Genomic DNA, 13,826 nt, shown 5'->3' on the forward strand with positions numbered 1-13,826 from the left:
GCTGCACATGAGAATAGTTTGCAATCAAATCAGTGGCCACTTCTGGAAGTTTTCAACTTCATCACTCCAAAAGTCACTCAAGGGCAGCACTTTACTAAGATGTCATGCAGATGAAATGGAAACAATCCTGAAGAAATTTCTTTAAACTGCATGTGTATGTTAATCCTACGTTACATCTAAATTTATCAGCATCATAATATTTCTAGGTTTTCCAGTAATTCTAGATTAATAAGTTAAGAAGTTATTTACCTTACAAATAAATCCGGATGTGCAAAGAAGTCTGCGTACATTTCTAACAAAGACCGCCTTTCCAAAATAAAAGTGGGAAGCACCACCTGTAAGAGGATCAGCATTTTGTTTTACATTAACTAGCACAAAAAGTCATATTACTTATTTTCAGAATTAATAGTTGATCTGCATAGAGTATCCAAAGCAGTAGAACTAAACAACAAAGTGCTTACCAAGGATGGGAATCTAAAAGGCTCAAATTACCTTAATATTTCTAACATTCTGATACACATATATTGATTCCAATTGTTTAAAGGTTCAACACAAAAAACGCAGGAACTGACTTAAAACACAACCAAACTTATAATTTCAATGCCACTAATCAAAAGAACAAAGACAATTTAAATAGTGATTTTCTAAAAAACTTTTAACTTAAAAAAAGGCAAACCAAACCAATGGAGATTTATCAGAATATTCAAACAAAATCATCCGCCATTCTTACCTTTGTTAGATCCATTCCCAGTCGGACTTGGGATAGGAGATGCATGATGACACTCTTATGCTCTTCGACAGATTCCCCTTCCCCCTCATCATCTCTCTCATCATGCGTATCAAACAGCTCTAGGAATGACAGGAAGCATTGAGGAATCTGATATGTTGTATATGCCATCACATTCATATTAGCTTCAACATGAACTGTTTAATGCTAAAGCTCAGAATGTTGAAAAATGGCAAAAAACTTTACCCTTTGAAATGTTGCTTATTTATAAATCTAATATTCTGCTGACAACAATTTAGTCAAACTTTTCTATAAGCTCGTAAATTATTGTGTCAAAATGAAAAAGTCTTGATATAGTTGAAGCTTCTTGCCAGAGTCTGAAAAATTTGAAATTTTCTCTCAACTCTAAGATCATCCAAGGTATAAAAATAAGATCTATTGACTAACTAACAATATCAATGAACACACAGTGAAACCACGAGTATTCATAATTAGATATATAGCTAGATGCGGCCTACAGCAGTAAAATGGACAATCCTGGACTAAAATAGAACACCCTTAGACTAAATTCAAAAATGAAAACTTACTAAATTAAGCTGAATTTTTATGGCTAACATAACCTTGCTGTACAGATAGTTAAATAAAATATGTACATTGATCTAAGATTTGCACTTCTGGGTCTTCCTAAGAAAACTCGTGCTTCAAAACACAAGGCAAAAAAACTTTTATAACAAGCATCCATTAGAAAGCTACTGATAAGATGGTGTATTGATTAAAATATTCAAATCATCCCTCCAGGAATGAATAAATTTAACTGATCTACCAAATGTATAATCATTTGGGGACCTTGCGTGACATTTTGCAGCCTGTAATTTCCGATCTCCTGGGGGATTCAGTGAACTAGATTGTCAACAGTACAGGTACAGCTGGGTTGGCCATCGCTAGGGTTGGATGCCTGATGATGGAAAACAACCCTGTGGTGGGCTGATGGAAGCTTTGAGCATGGTTAAAATCATTCAGTGCCAGAGCAGGCAACAACCAGGTGTTCAGCACCATCTGCCTGTGTTTGACTGGTCTCCCACTCTTGTTACTACCGATGGGTGGGAGGAGCAGTCTTGGGTTGCACACCACCAGGTTCAGGAGCAGTTGTTGCCCTACAGCCATTGGACAGGCTTTACTCGCCTTAGGGCTGAATGCTCTGGAGCTGTACACTCACCTTTGGGGTCTCTGCAGCCCATGTTACATGTGCTTTTGTTACTTTTTTTTTTACTATTTGCATGATTTGATCAAGGTGCCAAGGATAAGAAAGAAGGACGAACCAATGTTCGGCTCACCACTCTGTGAGGTTTACTGAAGTGACTCTACTGCTGTGACCTGCAACTATCGCCACCTGGCTCAGCGCTGAACTGGCTCAGTGGCCGTGGACTCACTTCCGGGGACTCTGCGTTAATGCCCTGTATTGTTTGTACAACTCTTATCGTTTGCATGATTTGTTCTTTTTCTTGCACACTGGGTGTTTGATGGTCTTTGTTGTGTGTTGTTTTTTTTAAAAAACGGGTTCTATTGAGTTTCTTTATTTTGTGGCTGCCTGCAAGAAGATGAATCTCAAGGTTGTATACATTATACATTTGTAGATAATAAATGTTCTTGAACTTTGAAGAGGTTCTAACTGCTCTCAATTTAAGAAATGAGCATAATTGAGCAGAAACATACCTGCATCATTTGTTCCATTAGACATGGAGGAGTTCAATGACTCTGTGGTGTCTGGGCGTTTCAGACTGCCACCTGTGTTGCTGTGAGAGATCACTGCCGGAGATTTAGCACTACAAAAATTAAAAACAGTCTCTGTAGTTGATAATGGAATATTTAAACTGCAGTCTATGACATTGTATAATGATGATTTCTTCTAAATTTTAATTCCAAGATCTTACTATTTCTTGAGCTCAGGACTTTGGTTATTTTAATATTGAGCATATCGTCAAACAGTTGTAGAGGAATGGTGATGGTAGAAACTTTTAACAGCTCAAAAAGAGCAATAACACAGCTTAAAACTATTAAACCAAAGAACCAAGTATAACTTTCAAGTAAAACTGAAATAATAAAGATTATTTTTATTTTACAAAATGATTAACCATGCTCAAAGTCATTTTGAAGCATCTAGAACATTTAATACAAATTTAAATTCTATCAAATGCTCTTGAAAGCATTCTCTATTTTTTAAAAAAGAGAATCTCTAATGTCTGTCTCATTTCATATGATGTTAGCAGTCAGCAGCTAGTATCTAGGAAAAAATGTAATGCTTAAAGTAAGATGCAACTGAAGATCAAATTTTAACACTGAGAAATTCAAATCCTGAATCCAAATTTGTAATGCTATATGCTAAATGACTGATCTTTGGATAAACACAGACACAATAAGACTGAGTTATTATAGCCATTTCTGTGTTCGTGCCAATATTGATCTCAACTTAAAAGACAAATTTGAATTTGCAAGTCTTCTAGCAATTTAAGCCAACAACCAGAAGTGCCACATAAAACATGTACCGAAAATAACATCTGACTGCAACATTCCACATGTATAGAACTGTGAGAATTAAGAATTGCAAAAGATGTTGCATAACATCAACAAACTGTTACTTTAATAAACTTGCAGCTTCTCTAAGCACACTGGTGAGTACACTTTTCTAACAAGCACCTATCATTATTTATTCATTTTTTAAAACAATTTAGTTTTTCCATTCATTCTAAATCAAAGGGACCTTTGTCATGAACAAGCCTTTTCATGAACTTAGATTTTTTAGAATCATTATGCATAATCAAACTATTAAATCCTCCACTGTTGATCATAATCTGCACCAAATTTATTGTAGTTTGTTGAGAATACATTATTATGTATCGTAATTCCTCTACAAGCTTGTTCAATGTTATAATACCATATCCTTGTCACCGCAGCTTCTTTTTGATAAAACAGCAACTTGCATCTATACTATTAAAACCTCCCAAAGATTTTCCAGGATTATCAGAGAAAAAAAAAATGACACAAGTGGATCTGCTGGGCAAATGTATGTTTAAAGACCTCCCAACAGAGAGGGCTTTTGCAAAAGGAAGAAAGACCATAACATAACAGCAATGTGGGGGAGGTGAGAGAAGTAGAAGGTCAGAGCTAGATATTTGCAATATTCTTGGCCGATTATACCTGTACATGGTCTCAGAATATACAGGTGTCTTTTTAGAAAGGAAATGAGGAGGAATTTCTTTCTGGTAGAGAGTAGTGAATCTGTGGAATTCTTTGCCACAGGCAGCTGTGGAGACCAAGTCGTTATGTATATTTAAGGCAGAGGTTGATATATTCTTGATTGGTCAGGGCATGAAGGGATTCGGGGAGAAGGCAAAAGATTAGATCCACCATCATGAAATGGCGGAGCAGACCCGATGAGACAAATAGCCTTATACTGCTCCTATATCTTATGGCCTGGTGTGGAGGTGTAGGGAGAGGGAGAGGTAGAGGGCGAGGGCGAGGGCGAGGGCGAGGGCGAGGGAGAGAGATGGAGAGACAGAGAGAGTGTGATAGTGAGAGAGAGAGATGAACAGGAGAGGGGGGAGAGAGGGGGGGGGAGAGAGAGGGGGGGAGAGAGAGGGGGGGGGAGAGGGGGGGAGAGAGGGGGGGAGAGAGGGGGGGAGAGAGGGGGGGAGAGAGGGGGGGAGAGAGGGGGGGAGAGAGGGGGGGAGAGAGGGGGGGAGAGAGGGGGGGAAAGAGGGGGGGAGAGAGGGGGGGAGAGAGGGGGGGAGAGAGGGGGGGAGAGAGGGGGGAGAGAGGGGGGAGAGAGGGGGGAGAGAGGGGGTAGAGAGAGAGGGGGGAGAGAGAGAGGGGGGAGAGAGAGAGGGGGGAGAGAGAGAGGGGGGAGAGAGAGAGGGGGGAGAGAGAGAGGGGGGAGAGAGAGAGGGGGGAGAGAGAGAGGGGGAGAGAGAGAGGGGGGAGAGAGAGAGGGGGAGAGAGAGAGGGGGGAGAGAGAGAGGGGGAGAGAGAGAGGGGGGAGAGAGAGGGGGGAGAGAGAGGGGGGAGAGAGAGGGGGGAGAGAGAGGGGGGAGAGAGAGGGGGAGAGAGAGGGGGGAGAGAGAGGGGGGAGAGAGAGGGGGGAGGAGAGAGAGGGGGGAGAGAGAGGGGGGAGAGAGAGAGGGGGGAGAGAGAGAGGGGGGGAGAGAGAGAGGGGGGAGAGAGAGAGGGGGGGAGAGAGAGAGGGGGGAGAGAGAGAGGGGGGAAAGAGAGAGGGTGACAGAGAGAGAGATGAACGGGAGAGGGAGAGGGAGAATACTGATGCCCTGGCCAGGAAAAAAGGAAGAATGGGACAAGTACAAGCAGCTGAAATCAAGTGAATCCCTGAAAGAGTACAAGGGGAGTAATGAAGAGGAAATCAGGAGGGCAGAATGGGAACAGAGATGATTTAGGAAAATATGAAGTTGGTATAGACGTAGGGCGGAACGGCTGGCTGCATGCTGCAGAATTCTATGATTAACTTCAATAATAAGCATTTAAAATTGATTACGTAACCTACTTAACATAAATTTCATAGAAAAAAATCCATAATTCTTAATTCAAGACAGTATCAAACAGCTCTCAGATCGCAATCCTTAAAAGCCCATCTTTTCAGCAGCTTCACCTGTCACTTTAATCTAAGCCTCAAATACCAAACCAGCGGCAAAATTACTGCAAATTATGCTGGGAAACTCAAACCTGCATGAAATTTAAAGTATACAACTTGTTACAAGTTGACAATTAAAAAAATTTCAGCATTGGTCACCTTAACAACACATTATTTTCAGAATATCAATGGAAAAAGACAAGTTTTCACTCCAATGTATTTATCTAATATGGAGCAACAATTGTGTATTCGATTGTATAAAAGGTATAGAAAAGAGAACTTAAACACAGATTGTGCTTCCTGGCTTTTGTCCATGAGAATAATGACAATAAGATTTAAAGGCCAAATCTATTATATTTTATAAGTAATCAGTTTTAAGTTTTCAATGATTATGAAAACTTCATAAATGAATAAAACATTTTGCAAGATATTAAGTTTTGCTGACATTAAGTGAGTGAGTTAAGTTAGTCTCCAAAAAATGTGTTCTGGCAGCTTTTTTTTGCATGAATTAACACAAATCTCAAATAATTGTTTGTTTTAATAGTGGGTAAGTGCATTTAATAATGAAGAACGAGGATTATATTTAAAATTACTCTTTTTAAAATTAATTTAAAAATGGTTAATGCTTTAACTATGTCCTCACTTTACACCATTCAGTGAGATCTCCACAGATCCAGGACTGAACACAATACTCCAAATGTGGTCTAAGCAGAGTTTTATAGACCTGCAACATTAGCTCACAGCTCCAGAACTCAATCCCCAACTAACGAAGACCAATGTGCCTTCTTAACCACCGCAGATGTGGACCCCAAAACTCCTCTGGTTCTCTATAGAGCTAAAAATCCTGCCATTAATCTTGTACTCTGCTTCAAGTTCGATCTTCTGAAGTGTATTATTTCACAATTCAGTGGATTGAACTCTACCACTTCTGAGCCCAGCTCTGCTTCCTAAAAATGTCTCATTTTAACCTACAACAACCTTTTACACTTTTCTCATAACTTCATAAAGTATTTGGAGTAAAGTATAGGGGCAATGTCAGAAGTATGTTCCTTTACACAGAGAGTGGTAGGTGCATTGAATGTGCTCCCAGGGTTGGTGATAGTGGCAGATACATTAAGGAGATTTAAGAGGCTCTTAGATAGACACATGGAATGAAGACAAATGGTAGGTTATGTGGGAGGGAAGGGTTAGATTGATTTTAGAGTAGGTTAAAGGGTCAGCACAACATCGTGGGTCAAAGGGTTTGTGCTGTTCTATGCTTATCCAGAACACCACCAATCTTGTACATACATCAACAAAAATGTTTAAAATTTCCAATTAAACTTACACATAGAAAGTCTACACATTCATTTCTTAATAATTGTACTTCTCTACTCAAGTTATTGCATAGAGAAGTATGTTTCCTCCTCTATAATAACTGTACTAACATAAAAATTGCCTGTATAACCAAGGTTTGTGTGATTTTCTTCAATAGATTATAGATCTAAGAAAATGCTTTCCCAGAACATCAGTTACAAACAATGAAGTTGCAGTGTTTGGTACCGTATCTTAACAACCTTCCCACAGCAACAAAATATTATTTTGTAAGAATTCCTTCTTTGAATATGGATGCGAAATAAAATAGGACTCCAAACAGCATTTTTCATATATACAATGACATGCAAAAGTTTGGGCACCCCGGTCAAAATTTCTGCTACTGTGAATAGTTAAGTGAATAGAAGATGAACTGATCTCCAAAAGTCATAAGGTTAAAGATGAAACATTTTCAACATTTTAAGCAAGATTACTGTATTATTTTTGTTTTGTACAATTTTAGAGTGGGAAAAAAAGGAAAGGAACACCATGCAAAAGTTTGAGCACCCCAAGAGATTAGCTCTCAGATAACTTTTACTAAGGTCTCAGACCTTAATTAGCTTGTTAGGGCTATGGCTTATTCACAGTCATCGTTAGGAAAGGCCAGGTACCCTGACTCCTCAAACCCTGTCCCAACAATCAGCAGCCATGGGCTCCTCTAAGCAGCTGCTTAGCACTCTGAAAATTAAAATAAATGATGCCCACAAAGCAGGAGAAGGCTATAAAAAAATAGCAAAGCATTTTCAGGTAGCCACTTCCTCAGTTTGCAATGTAATTAAGAATTAAGTTAACAGGAACGGTGGAGGTCAAGTTGAGGTCTGGAAGACCAAGAAAACTTTCCGAGAGAACTGCTTGTAGGATTGTTAGAAAGGCAAATCAAAAGCCCCGTTTGACTGCAAAAGACCTTCAGGAAGATTTAGCAGACTCTGGAGTGGTGGTGCACTGTTCTACTGTGCAGAAACGCCTGCACAAATATGACCTTCATGGAAGAGTCATCAGAAAAAAACCTTTCCTGCATCCTCACCACTAAATTCAGCGTCAGAAGTTTGCAAAGGAACATCTAAACAAGCCTGATGCATTTTGGAAACAAGTCCTGTAGACTAATGAAGTTAAAATAGAACTTTTTGGTTGCAATGAGTAAAGGTATGTTTGGAGAAAAATGGTGCAGAATTTCATGAAAAGAACACCTCTCCAACTGTTAAGCACGGGGGTGGATCGATCATGCTTTCGGCTTGTGTTGCAGCCAGTGGCACGGGGAACATTTCACTGGTAGAGGGAAGAATGAATTCAATTAAATACCAGCAAATTCTGGAAGCAAACATCACACCATCTGTAAAAAAGCTGAAGATGAAAAGAGGATGGCTTCTACAACAGGATAATGATCTTAAACACATCTCAAAATCCACAATGGGCTACCTCAAGGGGCACAAGTGGAAAGTTTTGCCATGGCCCTCACAGTCCCCCCATCCAAACATCATTGAAAATCTGTGGATAGACCTCAAAAGAGCAGTGCATGCAAGACAGCCCAAGAATCTCACAGAACTAGAAGCCTTTTGCAAAGAAGAGTGGGCAAAAATCCCCCAAACAAGAATTGAAAGACTCTTAGCTAGCTACAGGAAGTGTTTATAAGCTGTGATACTTGCCAAAGGGGGTATTACTAAGCACTGACCATGTAGGGTGCCCAAACTTTTGCTTCAGGCCCTTTTCCTTTTTTGTTATTTTAAAACTATAAGAGATGGAAATAAAAAGTAATCTTGCTTAAAATATTAAAGAAATGTGTCATCTTTAACTTTATGCCTTTTGGAAATCAGGTCACCTTTTATTCACTTAGCTATTCACAGTAACAGGAATTTTGACCAGGGGTGCCCAAACTTTTGCATGCCACTGTATATACACTCAGTGGCCACTTTATTAGTATGTCTGCTCGTTCATGCAAATATCTAATTAGCCAATTATGTGACTGCAACTCAATGCATAAAAGCACGCAGATATGGTCAAGAGGTTCAGTTGCTGTTCTGACCAAACATCAGAACGGGGAAGAAATGTGATCCAAATGATTTTGACTGTGGAATAATTGTTGGTGCGAGACAGGGTGGCTTGAGTGTCTCAGAAACTGCTGATTCTCTTGGGATTTCCACGCACAGCAGTCTCCCGAGTTTATAGAGAATGCTGTAATAAGTAGAAAAACATCCAGGGAGTGGCAGTCCCGTGGGTGAAGACATCTTGTTAATGGGAGAGGTCAGAGGAGAATGGCCAGACTGGTTCAAGTTGACAGGAAGGAAATAGTAACTGTTGCCTGTTACAAATGACCATATGTTACAACAGCAGAACATATCTGAATGCACAGCATGTCAATCCTTGAAATGGATGGGCTATAGAAGAAGACCACAACTGGGTCCCACTGTGTGGCCACTTTATTAGGTACAGCTCCTTGTCAAGCTGACTTGTTGCCCCTTAGTGATATCCCACAACTTCAGGTGACCCAGATTCATCTCTGACCACCAATTCTGTCTATGTGAAGTTTGCATGATAACCTTTTATACCATAAGGTATTTTGAATGCATGGGTTTTCACAGGAGATCCAGTTTCCTCCCATAAGCCAAAAATGTGTGGTTTGGTAAGTTAGTTGGTTCCTGTATATTGTGTCGAGTGAAAATGGGGAGAATTACTTCAGTGTAGAATTATTGTAATAAGGTGTTTTAAGTTAAATTGTTGCATTTAAAGCCTTTATCTAATGTCAAATCAAGAACGCAAGAAAATAGCAGAAGCAGGCCACCTGGCCCTTCAAGCTTCTGCAGAGTATTTTGTGTTTAAGCTTCTCACCATTGGATCATAGGTGATCTTCCCTGGGCTGCAACTGCTCTTCTGTGCCAGCTTCACATTGCCCTCAATTCCCTGAACTTTTAAAAAAAAAGTTATCCACCTCCTCTTTAAGAAACACCAACAATTTAGCTTTCAGAACTTTTAAGGATCTAGAATTCCAAGGATTCACTACCATCTGCAAGAAAAAAATCTATGCACCTCAAATTTTAAATGCAACTTTGTAAATAGGTATCATCATTAGACTTTCTCACTTATGGAAACATCTACCATGTCATATCTGCTTTCATGAAGATCGCCCTCATTCTTTCAAACTAATTTTTTAAAAAAAACAGTTACAGGATAATCATTTTGCCCTAGGAATTAGTCAAGTGAGTTTCTGCTAGACCGCATTCAATGTTAGATTTTCTTTCTCAAAAAAGCAGAATCAAAACTGTATCAACAGGGAAGAGTAACAAAAATTGCATAACGATTTTTTTCTTTCCCATATCAAAACCTTAAACCAGTCTCAGAATAGTACACTTTACTTCACTCAGTTAGTAAAAAGAAAGTTGACTTGCTCAAAAATTTTCATGGAAAGCTCAATACCAAGTATGTCTTAAAATATATTATTTTTAATGGCTTCTGAAATTGTTTTGAAAAATAACATTTTTCATTTGCTCTTTTTAATAGTTAAGAAAATATTCCATGTAAGGTACTCACTCTAAGCAACGCTTCGGAGAAGAGTTGCTCTGGTAGAATTCATCCGCATCATAGAATTCATCCTCACTACTGGAATATGAAAAATCTGGCACTGTATTAGGAGACAGATTTACATGGCTGGGAGAAGTGATGCTGCTGGTTGGTGCTGACTGTCCACTTCCTAAACAACAGAAACACACAATCATACTTCAGATGTTAAGATCTTACTGGGAGATTCTCTTCACCACCACACACCCCTCTGCACCAATATCAGAGATGCAATCAAATAGACTTCACAATGTTTTATTATTTTGCCATTAGGATGTTTTGCTAAAAGTGTATACATAGCTGCTTTGCAACATGCATTCTACTTCACCTTATTTTTGCAACAGTTACTAGCTTTAGCTAAAGGTAACTATTTTGCCTGAATGTTAAGTTGAATTTGCAAAGATGTGTTCTTCTTCAAAATGGAAAGCAGTTCCCCTATGTACCCAGCAACACACACAAAGTGCTGGTGGAATGCAGCAGGCCAGGCAGCATCTATAGGAAGGAGCACAGTCAATGTTTCGGGCCCAGACCCTTCATCAGGACTAACTGAAAGAGATAGTCTGTACCCCTATGTACCCAATTCTTTTCAATCAAGTACAATTTGGAGGAGTAACAAATACAGTAACAATAAAATGCTGCCGAGTTATGTTTTGTAATTCCCGATGTTGGGGAAGTCCAGAACGAGGGGTCACAGTTTAAGGATAAAGGGGAAGCCTTTTAGGACCGAGATGAGGAGAAACTTCTTCACACAGACAGTGGTGACTCTGTGGAATTCTCTGCCACAGGAAACAGTTGAGGCCAGTTCATTGGCTATATTTAAGAGGAAGTTAGATATGGCCCTTGTGGCTAAAGGGATCAGGGGGTATGGAGAGAAAGCAGGTACAGGGTTCTGAGTTGGATGATCAGCCATGATCATACTGAATGGCGGTGCAGGCTCGAAGGGCCAAATGGCCTACTCCTGCACTTATTTTCTATGTTTCTAACTTGTAAGCAAACTGTATGCCTTCCCATCCAATGTACTTAGCAAAACTGGCACTCACTTTTCATTCATAAACAAGAGAAAATCTGCAGATGCTGAAAATCCAAGCAACACACATAAAATGCTGGAGGAAGTCAGTAGCCCAGGCAGCATCTACGGGAAAGAGTACAGTTGATACTTTGGCCTATCCTGATGAAGGGTCTTGGTCCAAAACTTCAACTGTACTATATTTCTCTTTCAGAAAAAAAAAGTTAATTCGTGCTTAGTGCATGATGAACTGCCCGTCACTAAGTGAAAAGCAGCCTTCTTTTCATTTCCGTGTTTAGTAAGCCATCGAGGGAGGTACAATGTGACTGAAATACTCAAAGCCAGCAGATTAAATGCAAACATTGCAAATGTGAATATCTACAAATGACCAAGGAATTCTTCTTGATTTATAAAGTAACCATTTGCGGAATAAGTATGTTAAGTGCACCATAACAGCAATGCATCAATATGGACATTAAATCAGATTCTCATAAGATCAAAATTCTAAGGATATGATTCAATTAACCTACTTATGCTATACATTCACGTCTGAAATTGAGAAGAAGCTGTTCTCAAAACTACTGCAAATACAACCTTTAGGCTCTCTTTATGGAGTGCTACAAAGGCTGAATAGCCTTCACTCCTTTAACACTCCTAGCTGCAGCAGGGCAAGAGAAGGCATGGCTTTGTAGGGATAATAAAATGAACTGGAAATGTATCAGCTCAATATAAATATTCTCCCTCAAGGTTGACTGCTGGCCCTTTATTCCCCAATTCTTGTAAGGGGAGTTTCAGAACACACAATAAAACTGCAGTGGGTGTATCTGAATTACACATCAAGAATCCTGTTCAACTAGAAGGCTCAAACATTAATAGAGCACGTAAGATTTAATTTTGTATAACTGAGCAGCAGTACACAGTCTTCTGAATGAAAAATAGAAAACAAAATATATCCAACCTGTACTATTTGGAGTTGGCGTCTGGTGATTACCCATTGCATTAACAGCAGATCCCACAGCCAAAGTTGATGGACGCTGTTCAGCTTTGCCTAACTGAGCAGGTTCTGTCAAAAAAAAAGCATCTTCAAAAATATGAATTACAGAGCCTCTTTAACACTGTACAGTATTCTGGACTGAAATCAAAAGTACAGTGTGTTCTTTTGTAACTAGCTCAGTCTCCAACTGTATACACTGTATTAAATGTTTACAATACATCCTGTTTTTCATATATTTTCAAAGATTCAAAGTACATTTATTATCGATGTATACTGTACACAACCCTGAGATTCATCCTCAAGTATCTAAAAAGTAACACAACATTTCAATGTTATAAACAAACAGGATCTATTCTTCAAAAAAAAAACTTTTTATCACAGTTTAATCAGATTGATAACATTCACATTAACTTTTCCTATTCTATTAAAAACAGTGGGAGGACTTGCAAATGAGACACTTCACCCAAAAAAACCAAAATTAAATGTTCTTGCACTATATTCAATCCCAGTGTGCAAATTGCACTCTTAATACCATTTGCAGCATGGCATCATGAATAACGGGAAGTCATTCATATGGAGACCAGAACAAATTGCCTTCCATAAAAGTGATTTTTCAAGTCAAGTCACTTTTTAATTGTCATTTCAACCATAACTGCTGGTACAGTACATAGTTAAAATGAGAACGTTTTTTCCAGGACCATGGTGTCCTGGTGTTTTATTCAGGACATGACACAGTACAAAAACTAGACTGTGCTACATAAAAAACACAGAAAAAAACTACACTAGACTACAGACCTACCCAGGACTGCATAAAGTGCATAAAACAGTGCAGGCATTACAATAAATAATAAACAAGCCAATAGGGCAGTAAGGTGTCAGTCCAGGCTCTGGGTATTGAGGAGTCTGATAGCTTGGGGGAAGAAACTGTTACATAGTTTGGTCATGAGAGCCCGAATGCTTCGGTGCTTTTTCCCAGACGGCAGGAGGGAGAAGAGTTTGTCTGAGGGGTGTGTGGGGTCCTTCATAAATGTCTGTAATGGCGGGAGGAGAGACCCCGATGATCTTGTCAGCTGACCTCACTATCTGCTGCAGGGTCTTGCGATCTGAGATGGTGCAATTTCCGAACCAGCCAGTGATGCAGCTGCTCAGGATGCTCTCAATACAACCACTGTAGAATGTGATGAGGGTGGGGGGTGGGAGATGGACTTTACTCAGCCTTCGCAGAAAGCAGAGACGCTGCTGGGCTTTCTTTGCTATGGAGCTGGTGTTGAGGGACCAGGTGAGATTTTCCACCAGGTGAACACCAAGAAATCTGGTGCTCTGAACGATCTCTCAATCTCTCAAGGAGCCATCAATGTTCAGCAGAGAGTGGTCGTTTCGTGCCCTCCTGAAGTCAACAACCATCTCTTTTGTTTTATATTTTCTGTTTATTTTATATTTCACTAAGTACTGTTTGTTCAATCAGAAAATTTTACTAAAGACAATAAACACTACCCTCTTGTATCATAATGTTTGAAAATTTACACAAAAGAGAATGGAAAAAGTTAATAATGTGCCC

The 13,826-nt window shown here is 39.5% G+C and overlaps 1 protein-coding gene across 7 annotated transcripts in view; it reads right to left on the minus strand.

Moving 5' to 3' along the window:
- The window catches only part of osbpl9 (oxysterol binding protein-like 9), a 185,267-nt gene that overhangs the window by 18,941 nt on the left and 152,500 nt on the right, over nt 1-13,826 (minus strand). For all 7 annotated transcript variants that reach the window (XM_073063024.1, XM_073063021.1, XM_073063025.1 and 4 more), the window contains 5 exons: nt 12,233-12,337; nt 10,242-10,401; nt 2,441-2,550; nt 731-849; nt 250-335 (listed from right to left, as the gene is read on the minus strand). In XM_073063024.1, the coding sequence (XP_072919125.1) occupies nt 250-335; nt 731-849; nt 2,441-2,550; nt 10,242-10,401; nt 12,233-12,337 (580 nt within the window). The remainder of the gene's footprint in view (nt 1-249; nt 336-730; nt 850-2,440; nt 2,551-10,241; nt 10,402-12,232; nt 12,338-13,826) is intronic.

This window comes from Hemitrygon akajei, chromosome 12 (genome assembly GCF_048418815.1).
Source record: "Hemitrygon akajei chromosome 12, sHemAka1.3, whole genome shotgun sequence".
Lineage (NCBI taxonomy): Eukaryota > Metazoa > Chordata > Chondrichthyes > Myliobatiformes > Dasyatidae > Hemitrygon > Hemitrygon akajei.